This window comes from Camelus dromedarius, chromosome 18 (assembly GCF_036321535.1).
Source record: "Camelus dromedarius isolate mCamDro1 chromosome 18, mCamDro1.pat, whole genome shotgun sequence".
Classification (NCBI taxonomy): Eukaryota; Metazoa; Chordata; class Mammalia; order Artiodactyla; family Camelidae; genus Camelus; species Camelus dromedarius.
In genome coordinates, this window is record NC_087453.1 from 45,818,200 (window position 1) to 45,841,589 (window position 23,390).

The following is a 23,390-nucleotide window of genomic DNA, read 5'->3' on the forward strand; positions in this document are numbered from 1 at the left end:
GTGAAGCTGGGGTCTCAGAGCTGGAAGGGCCCTTGTAGGTCACGTAGTGAGACACCCTCACTTGATGCAGGAGACTCAGGTGGAGAGAGGAGAGGCTGGGCTTTAGCTGTGTCACCACCACCAGGGACGGGGGGGTGCACTCTGCCCAGGGTCGCCGTGACAGCCTGCACTCGCTCGGCTCCAGGGGCCCAAGCCTGAAATCAGGGTCAGCAGGCCCTGCGAGGCTCCCGGGAGGCCTGGCCTGCTCCCGCCCCTGGTGGCTCCTGGTTTGTGGCTCCAGGACCAGGTGACTCCACTCTCTGCCCCAGTCATCACATTGCCTCCTTTTCTGTGTCCCTATGTCCTCATCCTGGCAGGACCCCAGTCACTGGATTTAGGGCCCACCATAAATGCAGGCTGGTTTCATCTTGAGATCCTTAGCTGATGCATTTGCTGGGATCCTGTTTACAAATAAGATCACATTCTGAGGTTCTCAGTGGACATGACTCGGGAGGGAAGACACTGTTCAGCCCACTACAGAGTATGAGGAGAGATTTCTTCTTTTTAAATTTCTAGCTCCTGGTTCATCTTGCACAGCGATTATTCCTTGCCCTCCTAGAGGTGATGATGATGCCAATATTGTCTTTATTTCCAATTCTTCTCATTTTATAAATCATTGAGTGCAAACTGCTAAAAATGTTGTTTTTAAGAAACTATTTAATTATAGCAGTAACATACAGCTTCCTGATCAAGATAATCAAAAGTTAACAATCCCATGACCTTGAGGGTTGAAGATCCACCTCCCGTGACTGAGCATTGGTGAGTGGCAGCGCCGTGGTTATGAATTTGCATGTGATTAGTATCAGCAAAACTGCTTCAGTTCAGTTTGGGAATGTTCATTAAAGGCCCATGGAAGCCTGGCATTTGACTTCAGGTGTGATTGTTGACTTGCCCCAGAGACACTCGGAGTGTGAGGTAGACACCTGCCCTCTGCAGCAGCGGCAGGCGGCTCACCTGAACCAGGAGCTGCTTTCCCCCTGCGCACCCGGGGCTGCGCACCAGGCCGGAGAGGTGCTGGGCGGGAGACGCGCGGCCAGGCCCGCCGGTGGAGCAGGGGTTCCCATGGGAGGTCTGGATGTGGAAGGGGACTGCCCGTGGGCCCGGCCCGTGTGTCTCACATTCACATGGATGGATGGCATTAAAAACAAAATCCTAAGTGTAGATGCATCTTCTGTGTTTCAGAATTGTGGAAGCACCCTTACCCTAAAGGTTTTGAGTAGATTACTGGACAAGTGATTTCTGTGTTTTAAGTAATAGTATCTTAAGAACTAATTTTAGAATTATATTCCACAATTTTCATTTCATTTTACAAAAGCAACTGGGTTTGCTGCATTAGCGACACATCTGGTGCAGTGTGCATGGAAAACTGACGTGCGCGTAAAGTACGTGGAGAGTAACAGCCCTGAGGGGCTCATGGACAGAAAATATTTTTTGAAGTTGAGTTGAGAATTTCTATACATTTCTTACAGGAATGGTAATTATCCTTCCTGACTCAGAAGTGCCCAGCTATTTGTCAGTTCAAGGCCGTTTTTCCAGCTGTAGCGATAGTATTGTCCGCATCTCCTTTTGTTGTTCCCTTTCTGGGCCCAACTCTTCTTTTTTTCACGAGGGATTTCCGCGAAAGCCACGGCGGACCCTCTGCCTGCGAGCCACCCCTCCGAGGCTGGTGAACCGCTTGTTCATCTGGCTCTTGTAACGGGCTGTTAAAAGCACTTGTTCATCAGATACTCTCTTTTTCTTTTTCTCTGTAGATTTAGAAGTATTTTAGCAGGTGTACATTTGCATATAAAAGGACGGCGGTAAGAAGTTGGGCTTTTTCTTTCTCTCCTCAGCATCGTCTCTCCTGCCTCCTTTTATTCAGCACGTTTTCATTTTCTGTTTCCATTTCCTAGACACCAAATGCATATCAAGAAGGGAAAAAACAGTCTCAGTGATCATTCACCACTTTGCAGGAAGGTAGATGATTGGGTTCAGCCAGCTTATGTAATGAAGGAGGGAAAAATGAATTTATCTCCTTGTGTCATCAGTCTGGAATTGATAGCAAAGGTTAGATTTACGCCCCCGGCCCCCTTGCCTTACTTTGTATTTTAAGCTGCAGTGTTTCCTACTTTGGAAGCTAAATCCTGACACAGCTCTGAGTATCGCCAAGCCCCCTGGAGCAGAGAGCCAGAGCGAGCTCTCTGGGGCACCTCGTCGACTGTCATTGTCTCCTTAGAAATCCCTGTTTTCTCTCATTGTTTGCACTACTCAGCATCATTACTAACGGGAGGAAGTATTTCTCTGGAGTTCTGAGTCACAGGCTACCAAGTGAAGCCTTGAGGGGCTGCGTGGTCCTCGAGTTGGCGGGCGTAGGGTCTTCGCACCTTGGGCCTGTGTGACCCTCGTCCCCACCCTGTCTGCAGCAGGCTGGCTGGAGCGTCTCCATGTGCTCCCGTGGCTCCCGTCTCTCCCCTAACTCCTTTCATACCTGTGGGTTGGCGGGGCTACACCGTGCGGCTTTTACCCGCTTCATTCCTCACTGTCCTTCTTTCTGGAGAAGTCTGGGCCTGCCATGCCGCAGACCTCAAGGCCGGAGCCCTGCCTCAGTGCAGCGGGCATCCTGGCTGAGGCTTCTGGGCTGTTCCAGGAGAATGTCTGAACTGTGTGAGCTCCCCTAGCAGAACGTGCACTCTTGCCCCCAGAGAGCCTGAAGCCAGGGCCGTTTGGTGCAGGCAGCTCCGTCCTGCCCCCCGTGCAGCTGCTGTAGCCTCCCTGGACGCTGTGGCTCGGCTCGGGCAGCTCTTCAGCTGAGAAGCCTAGACTGACACCTAGCCTGTACCCCGTGGCTGAAGTTTCTCTACGTGTTCTTGTGCCACTTTCAGTGAACACATGAAAAATTGCTCACTGCTGTCTACTTTCAAGGCTGCAGCTATGTTCTGTTCGGCCTGTGCAACATTTTAACTTCTTCTAAAAGCACAAATCCGGCAAACTTGGCCACTTTCCCTGCTAGCAGCCGTCGGCTGAGGCCAGAGGACAGCTGTCCCCACTGGACCGGGCACGAGGTCTCCAGCAGGCTGCAGGTCAGCCCTCCCACTGCTCCCCCAGCCGGGTCACATCTGTCTGGGCATGCGGCCCCAGAGTGCCCACACTTCCAGGCCTGCCCTGTCCGGCCTGTTCACAAAGCCTGTGTACCCGAGCCCTTCTTCCTTTGGTTCTGCACAGGCTGCAGTCTTTAACCTCTCCTGGTTATATTTTTAACCAAACTTTAATTTTGTTTTCCCTTTTTGCGTCATCTCAGTCCTTCAAGTGTTATTCTGTGCAGCTCTTCTGACCAGACGCTCTGGGCGCCGGCTGCTGGGGGTCCCTCCTGCTGCCCCGCACAATGTTAGCTCCTCCAGCTGAGCGCACTGACGCTGTTCCTCTGCAGCTCCACTCTGCCCTCGCACCTCACAGAACGGGAGGTGGGGCAGGCGACGGGCCTGGGTTTTGCCAGCCTTTACTACTTGGGTCAGGGCAGCCACATCCCAGACAAAGGCGCCAGGGCCCTGCTTGGAGAGGGGCCCCAGGAGGTTCAAGGACTGAGTGCCGGTGCGGAGCCGCGGTTGGGAAGGGCGTCAGAGCGGGCGGGCGGGGGGAGCTTTCTCCCTCCAAACTCCTGTACCATTGAAAGCAGACTCGGCAGCATTGATGGGCAGCCCGTGAAAGGGTCCACATCCTTCAAGAAGGAACCAGCATGGAAGGCGTGCGGGGCCTGCCCTGTGGGCACCTGGCCCCTGTGCTGGCTAGCTCCCTCCCAGTCTTCCATCCGGGGCTCAGACCAGTAACGAGACAGTCTTATATTTGGACGGCATACGGACTCCCCCTGTCTGAAATCACCTCACAACCACTAGCCTGATATTTTTCACAAAAATCCTCTCCTGAAAATAAATAGCACGTGTTTCCCTGGTTTCTGAGAAGCTGAGGGCTGGCTCCCTGGAGTCAGATGATTTACCTGAGGCAGTGGACAGAGGCCACCCCAGCTCCGGCCACCAGGAGACTTGGTTTGTCAAGGAGCTGCTTTTTTTTTTTTCTTTCTTTCTTTTTAAAAAAGTTCTTTCTATCTTTGCTACCTTTTCCTTGACCAAACAAATTTAACTGAATGTGGAAGTGGCAGAATGTCACTAAGGCCTGGCCTTGTGTCCTGAGAGCTAAAACACTGTTCGGTTGATCTCCAGAAAATAAAAACAAAACGGCATTTTTACCTCTTGAACGGTGCTCCTTTACCTTTTCAGAATTCAGACACTCCATCTTTGATTTTTATTAATACCTTCTCCGTGCTCCCAGAATCACGTGACGAGGAGTCTGAGGTGGCAGCTAGGGAGTGGCGGGACGCCGCCCCGCTGAGCCGTGCGGGGCCGTGGGGCAGACCCGCGGCCAGAGACACCGCCTGTCCTGGGCCGGCCCCCGGTAGGCGCACGGAGAAGGCACTCAGGGCAGCGCTTCCCCTTCTGCACAGGCTGCCTCTGGTATTTTCTAAACTACATTTTTCAAAATGCTAATTCCAGGGTACACTGATTTCACAATCCAGCAACGTTAAAAAAAAAGGTTGCCTTAGGGTTTAGTATATTCAGAGGTAAAGAGGACCTGTTGTGTACATATTTTAATTACATAGCATTTCCTACTCCAAAATGCAGTGCTCACTTCAGATACTTATTTTTGTCTTGATCTTTCTCAGAAGGGCAGGGTAAGTTGTATTTCCATTCTTCAGTGTGATGGTAGTTTTACTCTAGTAATTAGGGGTTTGTGGTTAAGTTCTTAAATTGAACCAGCAAAAGCAGGAGTGCAGCCGACAGCCAGCGCCCCGTGCTGACCGCAGGAGCCCTTTGTCTGTGCCCACGGATGCTGCCTCGCTGGGTGTGTCTCTGCTGAAACTCTGACTCTGCCCTCCGTTCCACTCAGGCATCCTTGGGACTCGGGCAGTGGGGAAGCTTGCGTCACCCGGGGCTGTCACGGGACTTTTATTTCCTGCTTTTCCCAGCCGTCTTTCCTATTCTGAGAGCGGGCCGAGGGGTCTGTGGGTTGTTTCTGTTGACATGCAGAGGTTTTAGGGTGGAGGTGGTCCTGCTTGTCTGTCTGGTTGACTGTGCTTTTGGGGTTGCATCCAAGAAATCCTGCCAAGTCCAGTGTCCTGAAGCTTTTCTCCTACATTTTCAGTTTTCTCCTACGTTTTTTCCCCTAGTTTTAGGTCTTACATTTAAGTCTTGAATCCTTCCTGAGTTGATTCTTGTGGATGATGGAAGGTTGGGGTCCACCTTCATCCTGTTGCACATCGGATGCCCAGTTTTCTGTGCCTTTTTCTAATCTGTAGAGACGAAAGTCTACCAGGTGTTGAAGCTGTCTACCCTTCAGGACGGCGCACGCCAAACTGAAGACAGGCTCCAGAAGGCGGAGGCCTCTGTGCCGCCACTGCCAGGTAAGCAGGCAGACGGGCCAGTGTCTGGGAGGCCAGGCTGTGGCCAGGGCTGCGTTGTCAGGGAAGGGTGCTCCCTCTGGGAAGGTTTCTGGGCTTTGCTCTGTAACAGGCTGTCATGGGGTCACTTTTCCAGTCCTTGACAAACAGGAGTTCGGAAGAGGCCTCCCTCCAGGGTGTGTGCTGGCGATGGCCTCACGGGCCCTTGGACTCTGCCAGCCGTGTCCTGAGGGTGCCTTGACCCTGAGCGCCACAGGAGATACCTCCAGTTCCTTCTCTTTGCACATCTTCCAGTTTCTTAATCAGCGGCGGGGAGTGTCGTCTGGGCCTCCCCCGTCCCAGAATGCTGGGGGACTTGGCGTTCTTTAAATGGAAAGACTGTAAGTCCCAAGGAAAGCTCAGTTTTAAGCTTAAATGTAGCTCCTTCAATCTAAGATTTTTGTTTTTTAATTGTAATTTTCTTAGTTTTCTTGTATTTTATGTTACATTTTCACTATTTTTCAGAGTTTTTATTACCTTCCATTTAGTAAAAGTTACTTCAGCTCCCTTTGTAAATGGATTAATACAGAAGGAAGTACACTTTAACGACTTTCCTATTGTCATATAAACCACCGTGCTGGAATTTCACCCATCACAATGAACAGTGAATTCTTAATGTCACATAATTCCCAGTCCATATTCAGACTTCCCAGTTGCCTCCAAGATGTCTTCATCAGAGAGATTCTTTTTGAAAGGGCATATTTAGGTACAGCAGACTTCGCTGCCTGTCCTTGGCGAGCTGTTTCCTGGGCAGTATCAGTGCTACAATTAGTTGCTGCAAAATTCAGTTACTTCGGTGGCTTTGAGGGTTCAGGGAGCCTCTGCACATTCAATGCCCGGTGCAGGGCTTGCTGGAGAGAAGCCCCCGGGAGGGCTGGCCACGGCGGTGGTGGTTATTTCAACTCCTCAAGCAGGAGACCTGGTAGTTTGTTAAGGTACAAACGGGCTCTGCCCAGTGGAGGTCTGCATCGCGCTGGGAAGACGCAGCCCTTGTGAGCCCTTCCCTGTTTGCTCTCATCACCTTCTTCACATTTGAGTCACAGAATCAGTCCAGAGGGGTGTCAGAGTGTTTGTCCAACCCCCTAATTTACCAGTTTGCCTTGCTCAGAGCACTGCAGCCCGCTAGCAGGCACACGCGGTTTGCAAGGTGGCACCGCAAACCCACTTGCTGAGACCGGCTCAGAGGGTGTGTCGTCCCTCGGCCGCGCATCAGAAACTGCAGCACTGGTAACGTGCTGACAGTCCACGTGCTAGTCTGTTAACTTACCCACGTGAAGTGATGCACACAGTGCGGGTTGTGCAGCCAGGCGCCCCGAGGTTTCGGCCCCTTAGTCCTCACTCAGAGTTACACCACGTGCTTCGCAAGGTTCCAGATTCCCCGGCGCTGGGCTTAGATGTGCTTCTGATCGTGTTGGCTGTCGCTGAAGTTCGATGCAGCCCTGGAGTTTATCTGGCATTTGGTCACGCGTCCCTTTTTCATTCTCGCCCTCACCCTGATCCTTAGGACTTCTCTGAGCCCAACAGAGAAGCAGGAAGTGGGCTGGGAGGGCCACCGCAGGGCTGAACTTCTCCCAGAGTCACAGGCAGGGCTGGGTGTGCACTCTGAACCCGGAGCCCCCAGAAGCGCGCGTTCCAGCTCCTGTCTGTGCCAGACGCTGGGTCTCTGGCTCTGCGCCTGTCCCTGCGGAGAGCCACTTTGTCCTCGTGTCTGAAGAGCCCTGGTCTTCTTAAGGGGGTGCAGACCGTCCTGGGGCCCAACATGGGCACGTTGTTAAGAGAACAGCTTTGCTGCAGAGGTTGCATGCAGGTCGGTGGGGCACGGGTTAGGAGCCCAGCGGCTGCGTTTTGCCAAGATGCTCATGCGTCTCTGTCTGAGATCCTGGCTGCCCGCCCGTTGAGAATCAGCCTTGTGGCAGAAACATCCAAGGCTGAGGGCACCCAGGACACAGAGGTCAAGTGTTGCCTGCTCGCTGGGAGCACCGTGGGGACAGCCTGGGTCCCCGGCTCCAGGGAAAGGGGTGGACAGTACATCTTCCCCGCCATCCTGTCCAGGCTGGTCAGAGGTGGCCTTGGTGGTTTTCAGTGGAGACTTGTTCTCTGCAAGAGAGGAAAACAAGAGGCTTGGGCACAGGGACTTCAGGATGGGTGGGCTGTAACCATCATCTGGAGGAGTCGGTTATCTCCGAGACCCGGTCCCCAGCTCCCGGTGTCTGGGCAGCGTCGGGCAGCCAGAGCCTGGTGCCGCAGGACAGCCACGTGCCCACACGGGTCTTGGCCATTTGAGGCAGTGCCCTTTGAATGGGTTGATTTCCTGCTTTTTGTGGCTTCTGTGTAGGCCTCACAGGAAAGCCCCCTTCCTTCCCATCTCAGCCAGCGTGGCCTTCCTCAGCCTCGGACGCGCCTGGCTTTCGGCGAACAGCTCGTCCCCTGTTGACGTTTGTTTCACAAGTTCCCGGGGGGCCGTGGCTCCCCCGCCGCGGCCCCGCTCACTCTCCACGTTTGTGCTCATCACAGGTTTGAACACTGGCAGCAGGACGTTCCGGACAAAGACAGCTCGCAAAACCGCCTCAGAAGCTAGCTTTTCATCTAGCGAAGGGAGCCCTTTGTCAAGGTAAAGTCGCGCGCGCCTTTCTGAACAGCGGCCCCAAGATGAGAAATGTCACTTCTCCATGAACTACACTCTGGCTGGTGTTACGTTGTTGTGTGACTCGATGGAAGGTTACCGTTTAGGTTTTTGTTTCTCTGAAATGACAGTTGAAACTTCAGTCTACCTTTGAAAATATTTGCACCAGGGCCAAGTATTGTCTTGCAGCTGCTGTTTCCTTGGTTTAAGACTCAGTTGACACCTCAGTGAACCACAAATTAGCGTCTACAGCTGCTCCCAGTAGGGCCTCTTAGAAAGCACACAATGGAGGGTGTCGGGCAGGGCAGGGAGATGGGGCTCCAGAGAAAGGAAGTGGCCTGTTCTTTGGGAGACGCGGATATGTGCACAAGCCGTTGCTGGGCGCTTCCTTTGTGCTCCGCGCTTTTACCAAGCATTTGGGCTGGGTGGTTCTTTCCCTTTCTGATACTTTCTTGCTTATTGTCCATAAGGAACAAAATTCCTCTTTTTGCATTTGTTGAACTGTAGCAGATCTTGTAAGTTTTCGAGCCCTGATAAGGGAGTCGAGCGCTAGATTTGTCATCGGGGTGAAATGCCACGCCATGGCGTTGAGCCACATGGGGAGAATTTATGGCTGTGGAAAGCAGCAGTCGTTGGTGAAACAGCTACCTTTCTGCGTTGGGCTAAATGTCATTTAAGATAGCACAAGTCTGCATTTGTAGTAAGATTTCTCCTCAAAAGATGTCTTTAGGTGATTGTGTTACATTTGAATTAACTGCTCACCCCGATGAAATTTTAAAACAGGAACTTTACATTTCTGATGTCCAGTAAGGTAAAATTATTTGTTCAGAAATGTGTTTTTACAATGGAAAAAATTTTCAGTTTCATTTATGTTTTGAAAAACATTATTTTCAGGACCTGGAATACATTTAAATGAGATCAATTCTTTGAAATTAAGTTCTTGCTTTCAGAAACCTGGTAAGTTTGATTTTAGGGAACTACTTAATTTTGGAAATATCTTTAAGATCTGAGTTGTCGTCTCTGTTTCTGAAGGAAGTGAGGGTGCGTTCGGGGCAGGAGGCGCTAAAGCGCTGCATTGCTCAGGCTGTGCCAGATGCAAGGTCGAGGGCTGCTGCAGGGACCTGCAGGAAACAAACTCCACAGGTAGTTTCAGGGTTTGATGTCACCGTTTGGTTTAGTAACACATCCCTTTTGTTTTTAAAGATTGTTAGAAGTGTTTGTTTCCTTTATATTTTTGAAGCACTAAAAAGCCCAGTTCTTCTTAAACCTTTTAAATATATATTCTTTGGGCAAGCTTCAGTACACTCAGCAAGCAGTCGGATCCTGTAGAACGTGTTCTCAGTCTGATCATTTCGCGTCTTGCATTTATATTTCATTATGAAATCAAACTTTTTTCCCCTTCAGTTTGAGGCGGGGGCCTTTTGTTAGTCCTGTTGTTTCTGCATGAAATTAATTTCCTGAATCACAGGTAATAACATCATCCCTTTTAAGGGAAGGAAAAAAAGGCTTTAAGCAACCCGTGGTTCTGGGTGTGCCGCGGAGCCCCGGGCGTGGGGTGTGCGGGTTCGGCGCTCTGCGTGTCGCCTCAAGGGCCTCGTGCCGGGCTCCGTGGTGGTCGCCACCCTGGGCTGTGGAGAGCCAGGCTCTGCCGCCTGCGCCTAAATTCACTGCAATTTCGTAGCGGCTTACATGCAAGGCTCCCACGTCCCGCAGTCAGTCCTCGTGCTTTATTGCTTTTACAAGTGGTCTCGAAACCCAGTACTTGAGAATAAACATGGCAGTGCGGTGCTGCCGCAGCCCTTTTACAAATTCTTCTTTGCTCTGTTTTTGTCAGTGAGCTGATGAGCAACCTCAAAAAAAAAAAAAAAAAAAGACCCTGCTGGACCTTAAAAAAAAATGGCTTCCTCTGATGTCCTGGAGACAATAATTATGATGTGCTAGTTAAGCCCAAACTACAGCTGAGGGATTTTACTTTAAAGCAGCGGCTTGGGCGCAAAAATGCATTTATAGCTCTTTGTCTGCACCTCATTATGTGTGGGCCTGATTCATTAAGTAATTGGTTTGCAGTTGTTTACATGAGTATTAAGGCCTTCCTTTCAGCCGCCTTTGAGAGATACATTGTGCAAATGTTGCCTGCGATGAATGCAGAATGAGGGCCCGAGGGTCCGTCCTATTGGCTAAACAGTGCGCTCTGTTGAAAAGCCAGAGAAAGGGATTGGTGCTGCTTTGCATAGCAATGACTTTCTTAATAAGCGTTACAGATTAATACACACCAGCTATAAAAGATGCAAAGAGATACTCTTAGCACATTTATCCCTGCTCATTTCATTGTGATGGTGGTGGGGTCCCAGTGCTTTCATATTCCCTCTGCCGGAGCCGCGGCCTCCGTGCATGAGCCGGAACAGAATCCGGTGTTTATTGTATTATAAATCATGGGCAAGTAGGCAGATCGGCAACAGTTTATTATTAAAGATTCTTTCAGTGTAAATCTTTTTCCACCATTGTCTTTGCTTCAGCAAAATCATTTTGTGGTTGAGTGGGGATGAAAGGATGTAGGAAGGAGTGAGTCCTAATAGGATGCGGCTCTCAGAGTAAAGCCCACTTGTCCCCTTTTGTTCAGGGTGCATGCCAGAGCTTCCTCCCCTGCAGACACTGCCTCCCGCACCTTCCCAGGAAGCCGCCTCACCCTCCCCATCCATTTGTTCAGCGGACAGTGTAGTTTAGCCGCCAGTTTCTGGCTTGGATCAATATGATGTTTCGCCAAAAGGAAAGGATGTGCTTGCAGCCTGACTAGGGAAGAGGTAGCAGAGGCACCCCGCCCCCTACACCCTGGGGGCCGCCGTGGGTGGCCTTCGGGGCAGCCCTGCAGCCACGGGAGCGGCCAGCGGAGGGCGCCAGGCTGCAGCCAGTGCTCGCCGTCTCTCCTCCGCGGCCCGTGTGCCATTTCCCCGGGGAAATGTGAAGATCACCAGGAACCAGCAGTCCCAAGAAATAAAAATGAGGTCTTCCTGAAAGTCCTCTAGGTTCTAATATAAAAGCCCCATCTCTGTCTCTGGCTTAGCAAATCTACATTCTCCATAAATTCTCCCAATTTAGCAGCTTCTTAATAAGTATTCCAAACGCTTCTTGCCATAAGCCCGCCTACTTTATTTTTTCTACTCCAAGCTCGAAAGAACAGTCTCTGGTTTGATAGCTGAAGGGGAGGAGTAAAGTTCCCTGAAAATGGTACCTGCAGGGCCCCCGGCCAGCCACCAGGGGGCGCTCAGACTGTGTCAAACTGTCCTCGACCTGGCCGGCCTCGGACACTTGAAAGGGAGGGTTCAGAGGTCTGTTGGCGCACTTGTTGGGATTTTTTTTTTTGAATTTTTAAATTTTTTTTTGCCTTGTATTTTTCAGACACATGTCTGTTTAGAAGAAAATTCTAGCAGAAGATGCTATGAGACATTTTAATTCTGATTGTACCTAGCAGTCAAAATCATTAAAAGTTATAGAATTCAGAGTGTAGAGCCCACATCTGGAAGGTTAGTTATTATTTTCAGGCCTCTAACAAGAGCCTCGAACCGCCAGGGCTCCCCCACTGTCCCCAGCACCACAGACCGAGTTCCCCACAGGGCCCTCGGCGTCTCGACGGACGTGGCCTCAAAGCCGTGGCAGCTTGGCGTGTGTGTGGGTGGCCTGTAGCTACTGCCTTCCTTCAGAAATGCAGGGGAAGGTCGCAGCTCAAGTGCTAGGGTGCACGCTTAGCACCCAAGAGGTCCCAGGTCCAGTGCCCTGTACCTCCTCCAAGCAGAAATCAATGAAGAAACCTGACTGCCTCCCCCTCCCCAGCTCAGAGGCAGCCCTGCGCTGCAGCCCCAGGACCCTCCGCTTGCCCAGCCGCCCGGCCTCGGCCTTGCACTCACGCAGCCTGCTGCTCAGGGGCTTTTCTCCGTCAGTGGTGCTCGGTCACCGCTGCACTTTGAGTGTGTGATCATCAGTGTCCGGTCCTGCTGTCCACGCAAGCATTCTTCTTTATAAAAGCCAGGTGCATGAGTGCCTTCGCCTCTGCGGAGTCAGGTACCCCGGCCGCAGGACCCCTGTGTCCCATCGCGCTACCCACATGAGTTGCGGGAGCCGGGGCACGTGCACACAGACATCAGCTTTGGTTCCATCCTGTCCGCGCGTGTTCTGCACCCCTGTTTTTCGGGAGCAGGAGCTGGATGAGCACCCACCAGTGTGTCTTCGGGGTGCTGGCCTGCCCTCCATCCAGTCTGCCAGTGAAGGGGTGTTTGTCTGCCTCCTGGCCCTGAGCTGGATTAGGGCGGGGGTGCCCCGGCACGTGTGGGGCCGGAATGTTACCCCCAGTTCTGCCGCCATCAGTCCTCAGCCCTCCCCGCAGCCCCCTCTGCAGTGGCAGGTATGGTTTTGGTGTCTGTCCCCAATCCGAGCATGAGAGCCCTGAGGGCCGAGGTCAAGCACGTCCTGTTTGTTGCTGCCACAGAGCACAGAGCCCGAGGCGTTGTCACCTTGTCACCTGTGTGGTATCTGCGGAGAGAAGGAGGGAGTGAACATGGAACTGCTGCCCCCTGAGGCCCTGCCCCGCTGGTGGGAGGCCTGGTAGGGGAGTTTCCCACCCGCCTGAGCGCTCCTGTCCATCAGCTCCTGGAGGAGGAGGCTTCATGCAGCCCCAGCCTCACCTGTCCTTGGCCCCCTGCAGCTGAGCCCCACCTCCTCCCAAACAGGCTTGTGCAGCCAGGCTGCTTCCCTGGCCCCCGCTCCCCGCAGGGCCATCTCTGAGCCCTTTGGATGCTCCAAGGGGGCCTTCCTGCTGATTCACAGACCAGCCTGCTCAGGAGGGGAACTTGCAGGGCTGAGGGAGTGGCCTTGGGCATGACAGCTCCCGGAAGCATCCACCCCCTGCCTCCTGCTTTACCGCTTCTCTGGGGGGCGGAGACCATGGTTTGAACGTGTGTTTTGTAAACTTCTGTGAGCTGGGAAGAGCATCCCGTTCCACTCCCGCCCCGCCCCGCCCAGCTCTGTGTGCTGAGACACATCCCTCAACCTCTCTGGGCCCCACCACCCCCACCGCGAAGGCCCTGGCTCGATCCTCCAGACGCTCTCAGGCCTCTTCCTGGCTGCTTCTGTCTCACTTTTGTCTCTACGTGCTGCCCGCAGGCAGAACTGAATGCTAGCAGACGTCCTTGCCACCTTGCTTTTTACTCGTGTGGACCGTTTCTATCAGTGTTGTTGGCCTTCTGTGCATAGAAAATGAACAGGCGACCGACGCTTACAACTTTGACTATTTTCTTTAGTGCCCGGGTCACTGGGTCACAGCTGGCGCCGTTCACCCCGGGCTGGGGGCCGGGCTTACCATGGGACCTGCGGTGAGACCCTGGCCGCCCGCCTCCGTGCGGGCAGCACAGACAAGGACAGAAGCGCTTGGCTGCGCGCGTCGCCCTGGCTCCTTATCAACAGCGAGGGAATTTACCAGCAGTTACCGAAATGCGTCACGAACTGAGACGGCCTGATGGACGGGCAGAGGGAAGGTGTGACTGGGCTGGCGTGGCCCGCACTAACTGGAGCCTCTGACTGGTGGGCATGTGGGGCTCACTGGGCGGTGGGGGGGACACCACAGAGACCGCTGTCCTGCTGTGACGAGGCCAGGGACGCGCTCACACTGACTCAATCTGATCAGTTCTCTGTGGTCTTAGTGCAATAAGGCATCCAGGCTAATTACGTAAGCGTGTGGGGGAAATGCCCGCGTCTGCTCCCCTGGAGTCCAGCGGTTGCCGCGACTGTCCGGGGCGGCGGGCTCCTCGGTCGATGCTCAGGCAGCACCCCGCGGCCGCGCTTCACGACGGCCCCACAGTCCTGGGCCCAGGCCCCGCCTGGTCCCGTGCAGCCCGCCGGCTGAGGCCATGCTCACTTTCTGTGGTTGGGGAAAGGCCAAGAACAGTGCCGTGCGACTCCTGAAGGTTACGTGAGCGGTTTCAGTGTCGCCTGGACAAGGGTGGTGGTAACACAGCCCCACCTGTCCCTTCCCAGCTCGTCCAGGGCTGGAGGTGTGACAGGGACCGCTTGCCGTCCACCTCTTCGCAGATGCGTCCCCGAGCTCGGGCAGGGGAGGTGCTTGGACTCCAGGCCCCGCTGACGGCTCTGTCCAGTCCACGGGAAGTTCTCACGCCGCCCTTTGGGCCCCGCCTTGGCCTTCCACGTTCCGTGTGACGCAGAGGAAGATGTGTCGACCTGGGAGTTGTGTGTGGTAAAGACCAGCCTGGAACTGCAGTGTCAGGTCGACTCCCAGAGACACAGAGACGGTCTCCCGTAGGGAAAAGAAGCCGCCCCGCAGGGGAGAGGGCGGCGCAGGGAGCGCCCGGCAGCACCTTCCACCCTCCGCGCGGCCACCCCGTGTCTGGTTCTGGGAAGAAGCGTGAACAGCCTGACTGAGCTCACGTGGGAGCCGGGTTCCATCTGACCGAGGGGGCGGGTGCAGCTCAGGGGTGGAGCGCGTGCCCAGCGGGCACGAGGTCCTGGGTTCTGTCCCCAGTGCCTTTATTTAAAAAATAAACCTAGTTACTCCCCCCAAAAAAAAACAAAAAAGGGAAAAAAGCTAATTTTTTTTTTTAAATTGACCAAATGCCTTCAGGCAAGGCCCGTGCATGGTGAGGGCCATCTGTCCACTCTGCATATTCTGAGCACCCACTGCGCTCAAGCTCGGGCGCCGGTGGGGGTGGGGGGAGCTGCGACGCTGCGGTGCTGCTCCTGTGGACAGATAGCCCGGGGAGGGTCACATGTCAGTGACACAAATGGCTGTGAAATAGCAACTTCGATGATGACTCGGGAGTGAGGCCACACAGGAGGGTCCAATGAGGTCTGGGCATCAGCCTTGGACCCTGTCCAGGATTTAGTTCTTCTGCCAGAAGCACAGGGGAGGTGCTGAAGTGTTGTAAGTGAGGAGGCAGAGTGATGAGATTTGTGGTCCACAAGCCCACTCTTGCTGCCGAGGGAAAGTGGGTTGCAGGGGACCAGGGGGACGTGGTGTCACCCGTCAGGGGCTGTCAGAACGGTCTGGCGAGAGATGCTGGCTTTGCGAGCGGGTGGGGTGGTGCACAGGGAAGAGGAAGGACCCTGGGAGGTGCTGGGGGTGGGCAGGGCCTGGGGTGGGGCAGGGGAGTGGCCCGGGGCTTGAGAGGGACTGGAGGGCGGGGGTCTGTCGGCTGAGACAGGAGAAGGGCCGTGGGTTTGGTGGTGGATGGGCGAGTCAGCCGGGAGGTGCTCTCGTGGCCGAGCAGAGTGAGCAGTGAGCACTGGGCATGCTGTGCGCTCAAAGCCAGGGCTGGGGGCCCGGCGTGTGCTCGCCTGCCTCTGTCCCTCCGGGACATCCTTGCCCGCTGTCACAGCAGAGTCCAGGGTGCCTTGCTTTCTCCGGGACCCCGAGGCCACCCCATCCCCGCAGAGGTGCACTGCGAGCCCTCCTGGAAGGACACCTGCAGAAGCCTCGGGCCTCGGGGGTCCTGATGCCTGCGTGTTGCTTTTAACACCCAGGGAGGAAATGTAGAGTGCCTGGCCAGGTGGTGAGTCGCATGTGCTGCTTCCCTGCCGTGCTCACTGTGAAGGTGCTAGCCTGTCTTTTTTCAGGATTCAGGTTATGTCTTTATTTTACAGGTATGAAAATAAGAGGAAACCAACTACCAATTTAAAGTCTAAAGGTAAGAGAGCTAACTGGAGACCAGATTTTGATTTTGCATTTTAACTAAAAGAGTGGTTTGTGGTGCGTGGGTCATCTGCACACTTGTGGGCCGCAGCCTGCCTGTGTCACGGGCCCCGCAGCTCTCCAGGTGGCGGGGGGGGGGGGTGGTGGCCTCGGAGGGGACAGGGGCTTCTCTGAGCACCGGTCTCCAGGGCCAGGGCTGTCTGAGGACGCTCGGGCCGTGGACCACAGTGCAGGGCATCCTGGCCCCCACACCAGTGTGTTCCACCATGAAATGTTTCCCACTTCAGTCCCTGTCCTCCCCGCGAATGCCCCCGAGTACCCACTGCTCGTGACCTGACGGCTCTTGTGGAAAACTCCCCCACTCTCCCCGCTCCCGGCTGCCCTCCCCTGGCTGGACACCCGCCTCGGAACCCCCATTGTCCTCCCTGCACTCCAGGGGAAGAACAGCCAGTGCCCCGCCGCCTGCAAGATCCCTGCCGACGTCTTGTCCTCTTTGGGTCCAGCCGTGGGCACTTTCCCACTGCGCCACACTCGTGCCTCAGTGCCCTTGCTCCTGCTGTTCCTTCTCTGGGACAGTCCTTCTGTCCAGGGAGCTCCTCTGCATCCCTCAGAGCCCTCCTTCCATCCAGCGCTGGCTTTCCGCGGCTGCGCCTGGTCTCCCTCTCCTCTTGTCTCTTAGATCCTCTTCCCAGCCCAGAGCACAGATTTGAGTCAGACACCCTGGGGGGACTCCTGGCTTGACCACCCCCTGTCACTGTGATTGTGGCCAGTTACTTAACCTCTCAGCCTCAATTTGCTCAATAAAACAGAGACTTTGTACTCACCAGGTTGGGGCAAGGATTAAATGGGGTGTATGAAAAATCACCACAGAGCTGGGCAGAGCCTGTGGGTCTGCAGTCACAGTGGTCAGTGTTGGACCACCAGACCCCAGGCAGCTTGGAGCCCCCAAGGGCTTCCTGTGGCCGAAGGAGCCAGCTCAGCCCTCACGGGCGACCTGGAACCCAGGGAGCTGACCCCTGCTTGAGAACAACCCCAGCCAACCAGGGCTGGAGCTGGTGGATAAATGGCCCCCTTCCTTCCTCTCCTGTGGGAAGATTTGGGGAAGAGTCCGCAGCCTCTCAGAGCCCCCCCACCCCCGCAGGACTGACCCCAGCTGTCCACTGCCTGCCCTGCGAGGGGCCTCTGTCTTCCCCGGGTCCCTCTCCCATCATGGGCCCCAGGATCCCCTCCCAAGTAAACATGTGTCTGTGGCACCCTCGCTGCTGCGCCTCCCCACGACTTCCCTCCTCTCGGCTCTACTGAGGATGGAGGGGCGTGGTGAGGTGTCTGGGCTGATGGAACCCCCAGGCCCCCTGCTTCCGAGCCCCGATCATGCCGTAAAGAGTTGAGCAGAAGGGAAAGAACGTGCTCTGCCGAGCGTTTTCCGTAACAAGGTGTAGACCACACAGAAATGGGCACGTTTGTGCAGGGCTGAGCTGTGTTCCAGGCACGTCTGGGCAGGTGTGCCGTGCAGGGGCCTGGGAGGCTGGGCCGGACCAGGGCTCCAGTGACCCGGTCGGGCTGCTGAAGCCAAGCTGGCCCGCATGCAGGGATGCTGACCAGTGTCCGGTTCCTCTTCCAGCCTTCTGGGGAGAGTCTGATGACAGCAACTCAGAAATTGAAGCTGCTTTACGTCCAAGAAACCGTAACACGCCCACTGACGATTCTGATGATTTTTATGACCTGTAAGCTGTAGCACCTGTTGGAAATAAAGCCTGTCAACAAACTAAAACCCTGTGTTCAGATGGGATGTTCACAATAAACGTGTTATTTTGTGTTTTCTAATTGTTTAACGTGAAAACTTGGGGCCATGTTACTGTTCCAGTGAAATTTCATGGCATAAATATGAACTGGCACATTTGTTAAGTGTTACCAGAAAGCACAGGGACGACCAGCCACAGTGCTCATCCATCTTCAGTTGGTTCCTTTGTAGAAATATTCATATGCAAATTCAGGGCCCAGAATGGCCACAACAGCCCTGAGAAAGCCGGAGGACTCACACGTGCCAGTTTTGAAACTTACTGAAAGGCCACAGTGATTGAGAGCGTGGTGCTGCGCACACATACATGGATCAGTGAAGCATTGCTGATTTATACAGAGTCTAGAATTGATCATCCAGAAATCAAGCCTCACATTGATGGTCAATTTTCAATAAGGATTCAGGGCGGGGAGGAGTGGTCTCTTCAACAAGTGATACTGGGACCCTGGGCGGCCTCGTGCAAAGGAAGGCAGGTGGAGCCCACCTCGCACTGCGCTCAGGCCATAACTCAGCACATCAAGGACCTCAGTGTAAGAGCTAAGCTGTCAGACTCCTAGAGGGAAACGGGGGGAACCCCCTGTGACCCTGCACTGAGCGGTGGTTTCTCAGCAGAAACGACACCACTAGCAACAGAGAAAACACTGCCACGTTCCTGAGAACGAAGGAAAGACAGACAAGGTCACAGAGCAGGGGGGCCGAAGGAGACGTGACAGACAGCGCAGTGAAATGTTGAGTCCTGGGTGGGATCCTTGAAACAAAAAACGGACGTTAATGGAAAAGTCGGTGAAACCCAAGTTAGTCTGGAGTTGAGTTGATAGTAACGTCCAGAAAACAAAGCCTTCAGCCAGGACACTGACTGGATCTTGTCAGCAATGCTCGTGGAACACACAGGGCCCTCTGGCTGACACCTCCGGCGACAGCCCTGCTGGAGGTCACCCCTGTGTGCGGAAGCCACCTGCGGGGTGGGTGCGTCCTAGCCGAGCGGCCTGGGGCCGACCCCCTCCACAGGTGCAGCTCAAATGGAATACGTTTTCTTTTTCCTTTTCTGTTACTTACCCAGTGACCCTGGTTTAAAATGTAAAGAGCTGCTAGAAAGTATCCTTTTACGATACATTGTAGGGAAGAGAAGAGAACTGACTTTAAAACTCTACTAAGCAAATGGCAGCGCCCAGGGCCGGGTGCCGGGCCGCGTGCGGGGGTGCAGCTCCGGGGCCGCGGGGCCTGTCTCCCAGGTGAGGGCCGCACCACGGCCTGGCTTCACCACCTGCATCTGCCTTTCACTCGGACGACCACCACACTCGAGACTTCCGACCCCAGATTTGGGGGCCAGGGGTTCCCACATCAACCAGCTCTGACACCAGCTGCACGTCCCACAGTTCAGGGCAGTCTGACCCCGGAGTTAGTGCCGACCCCACAGGTTCGCGGCTCAGGCCAGACTGACCCCACTCCAGGGGCCCCCAGGTCCCAGCTTCTGTGCGACTGGCCTGCAAATGGGTCCCTACCGTCCCTCCTGGGGTTTGTTAATTTGCTAGAATGGCTCATAGGACCCAGTGAAACCCCTGTGCACGTTCACCACTTCATAATAAAAGGAGATGATCGAGGGCTGAGGCGAGCAGGCAGGTACCAGGAAGGGTCCCGCGGGGCGCTCAGCGCCCGGGAGCCTGCCGGCCGCCTCCACGGTGGCTGCACCCCGGCTTCATCACGCAGGCACGGCCGACTCAGTACCTCCGCTTTCAGCCCCGTCCGCTCGCCGGAGCCCAGGAGGTCGCAGCTGAGAGTTGCAGGGTCCTGATCACGGCCTGGCCTTCCCAGTGACCGGCGCACCCTGCAGCTGCCCAGGAAATTCCCCAGATCTTAGCAGCTTGGTGTCGGGAAACAGAGACCAGTACGTGTTTCGCTACTGTTTGACGCTGGTCTTCCTGCGCATACATCCAGCTTTCACGGGCTGAGTTAATATGATGAAATCAAGCCCCAGAGCCCAGAGTGCGAAGGATTAAATCCTAGCCGTGGGGTGGCCACCTCCCAGCCCCTGCCAACTGGAGTGCAGACGCGGCTTTACCATCTGCCCCGTCAGCAAGGCCTTCCCGACACTTCTCGTGTGCTGGGCACGGGGCTCATCCCTGGGGACACGAGGACGGATCTGACTGTCACTCCCCTCTGGTGTCCACACTCCAGCAAAGGAGACAAAGCCTGCAGTGCGCCACATGGTGGCCACACGCTCTGGTAGCTGCCTGCGCCCCCAGAGCTCAGGGGTGCAAACAGACCATTCCTCTGGGGCTGCCTTAGGGAAGCCTCGCATGGGAGGTGACATCTGTATGGGAGAGGGTGGAGCTGGAGGGAGCAGGAGTCTCTATGGGCAGAGAAGGGACAGCTTAAGGGCCCAGAGCCACAACAGAGCTCATGTCGATGACACGGTCGCTATGTGAAGCTGGTGTAGGACACGTGGGCAGCATGGCAGGGAGAAAGGGATGGCCGCAGGTCGGCGCCTCCACGGTGTCTGCAAAGACGACGCAGGCCCTCCAGGAAGAGCATGAGAACCAGGGAGGGTTTTGATATAAGAGCAGCTTCAAAAGCCAGCAGGATGATGACACCAGCCTGAAAACAATGTGCTTAAAGATGCTGTTTACAGTGATAGACCTTGCACGTCAAAAATCTTAAAATTTTTAAGAAATTAGTGAAAGATGACATTTTAAACAGCTATTGACGGTCGTGAACTACATGTTCATGGGCGGGAAGATTTGATCAGATCACAAATTCTGTCCAGATTGATTCAAAAAGTCAATGCTATTTCAATCAAAATCCCAACAGGTCGTCTTCAGAAACTGACACGTTGGTCATTAAATGTTTAAATAAGGAAATTAAAGGTCCAGAAGGGTCAAGACAGCTCTGAAGGACAGGCAGGAGGAGGCTCGGCCACGGCAAACACCAGGATTTATTATCAAGACCGTAATCAGGCCTGTGGTCTTGGCCCAGGGATGGAAACGTGGAACAGAACAGAGGCCCCAGAAAAACTCCCAGGCATGAGACCTGGGTCCAGACATGTCGTTTCAGAAATCCATGAGGCGATAACAGACTTTGCAATGAATGGTGCTGGACCCACTGGCAATCCACATGGCAAAGCACGAAATTAAATGTGTTATTGGCAATCATAAAATATTTATTTTGCATCAGTTTCTCTTTCAGTGGTTAGTGACATCTGTAGCCACCTTTCGTTTGCTCCTGAGAGAGCATGTCCCACACCCGCTCTGCCAGCCTCGCACCCCTACCCCGGGCTCAGGAGACAGCCCTGCTTCTCTGAGACTGAGGTAGAAGCTCTCTTGCTTTCCCCTCCTGGCCATCTCTTAATACCTGGCATCTTCTCTCTTTCTGGGTTAGAGAAAATGAAGGCCCTTCTCCTTCCCTCGCTGTCTTATTCTCTCCCACCATCCACCCACCCACCCATTCATCCATCCACCCACCCATCGACCCATCCAACCATTCCACCCATCCACCCATCCACCTAACCATCCATGGCACATTTAATGCCTTTCCACTTCCTCCAGTACCTTTTTTCCTACTTAAAAAAAAATTTGATTACATATACTTCATATTTATTGTCTTAACCATTTTTAAACGTACAGCTCAGTGGTATCTAATACATTCATAATGGTGCACAACCACCTCCACATTTATCCCCGTTAAGTGCTGAAACCCTGTTCCCCGTTACACGTCCTCCCTCCCCAGAGCCCCGGCAGCCACCAGCCTGCTTTCTGTCTCTACAGCTTGACGAGCCTAAGTGCCTCATAGGAGTGGGATCACATAGTATTCGCCTTTCAGCACCTGGCTTATTTCACTCCGTGTAACATCCTTAACATTCATCCGTGTTGCAGCCTGCGTCAGAATGTCCCGTTTCTATGAGGCTGAACAATAGTCCATGGTATATATGTGCCTCTTTTTGTTTCTCCATCATCCATCAATGGATGCTCGGGGTGTGTCCGTGTTTTAGTTACTGTGGATGAAGCCGCTGTGAGCGTGAGCATAAGCAATTCCTCTTTGAGAACTTGCTTTCAACCTTGTGGGTAAATGCCCAGAAGCGGGATTGCCGGCTCATGCGGTAACTCTAGTTTTCGTTTTAAAAGGAACCTCCACACTGTTTCCACAGTGGCTGCACCATTTAACATTCCCACCAGCAGTGCACGAGTGTTTGCATTTCTCCACATTCTCATCAACGTGTTATTTTCTGGGTTTTTTTTCCAGAAGCCATCCTGGTGGGTATATGGTGGTAAAATTAAATTTCTACATCACCCTAAACATGAGGGAAATTCCAGCTGGAATAAAGAGCCAAATGCGAAAAGGAAAACTTCAAACCTGTTAAAGAAAAAAAAAATAGGCCAAGTGTCTTTAAGACTTCCGGGCAAGGAAGAATTTCTTAACCCACACAGAAGATGCACAAAGTCATAAAGGAAAATGCTGGTAAACATTACGCTGAAATTAAGCTTTTCTGTGTGACGAAGACACTGGCAAGAGGAAAAGACAAAGCGTGGGCCGGAACATGACATCTGTAGGGTGCCTGCCCATCACATCCCTGCCGCTGGGGTACATAAAGGATCACATGTCAATACGGAAACTAACTCAGAAAAACGAACCAAGGGTCGGAATGAGAAATTCACAGAAGAGGTAAGCCAACTGATCAGTGAGCATCAGAAGGCACCCAGACTTAGCAGTGAAGCAAACACTTCTCACGCCCGGCAGCCGAGCCGAGGTTCCAGGCAGACCACCGAGTCAGGAAGGACCCGGAAGGAGGAACCCGCACACACTGTGATGAGCACCTTTGTAATATCAAGCAAGGCTGCAGGTGGCATGTGCCCCGCGACCCTGTGATTTCGTCTCTGAATGTCTGCTTTCCAGCCACAGCGTCCTACACAGGGATCACCAGGCAGGAGTGACATATCTGACCCAAACGGAAACTTCGTATCGATCTGAAAACTTGGTAGGAAAGAAAGACTATGATGTTCCATTAACATGCTGGTTATATGCCGAAATGCACACACTGGGCATGCTGGGTTAAAATGTTACTAAAATTAATTGCATCAGTTTCTTTTTATGTTTTTTCCTCCCCTCCCCCTTTTCATATTTTTTAATGTGGCTACGAGAACATTTTAAGTGACATATATGAGTCCAACGTGTGGCTTTATTCTGTCTCTCCTAACAGAGCTGCTGTGGAGCAACACTGACACAGAGACACGCTCCAAACGTCAGTTGCCGTATTGTTCAAAATGGTGAACGTTCGGAAACATTAGCACCCACCCCCAGGAAAGCTGTAAGACGTATGTTGCTGGGGGATTTATACAGTTAATAAAACACATATGAAAGCGAAAAGCACGGAACAGTCCAGCGTGTGGCTGATAGAGAGGAAAGGGTTCATATAAAGTGAATGTGTAGAACATGGGCGGAGGGCCCCCGACACCTCCAGGAGGGCGGCCGGCTCCGGGGTGAGACGGGGACCGCAGGGGGGCGGGTCACACACAGAACACCGACGCCCCAGCGACTGCTTATTCCTTTAGATTAAAAATCGAATATTCCAGGCAAGTACGGCCGAGTGTCAACAGCTGCCACTGTTTGTCACATCTGGGCAGAGACTTCATGTTACGTTCTTCTCCACACTTTTGTGAGCTTCACATAGTTCGTAAGTTTTTTAAGAAGCAGATGGTGAAGCATTTTGCACCCCGAGCAGCAGAGCACGGACTTGGCTCCGCTGGTCAGTGTTCAGAAGCCACTGGGGGGTTTCAGA

General features: G+C 53.7%; 1 protein-coding gene across 5 annotated transcripts in view; it reads left to right on the plus strand.

Annotated features, from left to right (window-relative positions):
• Positions 1 to 22,897, plus strand: part of KIZ (kizuna centrosomal protein) — a 96,039-nt gene extending 73,142 nt beyond the window's left edge. For 4 of the 5 annotated variants that reach the window (XM_031434325.2, XM_031434327.2, XM_031434326.2 and 1 more), the window contains 4 exons: positions 5,366 to 5,470; positions 8,021 to 8,117; positions 15,774 to 15,817; positions 17,444 to 17,646. In XM_031434325.2, coding sequence (XP_031290185.2) covers positions 5,366 to 5,470; positions 8,021 to 8,117; positions 15,774 to 15,817; positions 17,444 to 17,550 — 353 coding nt within the window. In that variant the 3' untranslated portion in view covers positions 17,551 to 17,646. Of the gene's footprint in view, positions 1 to 5,365; positions 5,471 to 8,020; positions 8,118 to 15,773; positions 15,818 to 17,443; positions 17,647 to 22,811 lie in introns of those variants that run through there. The other variant, XM_064475927.1, reaches the window with a different exon arrangement.
• The last annotated feature ends 493 nt before the right edge of the window (positions 22,898 to 23,390 follow it).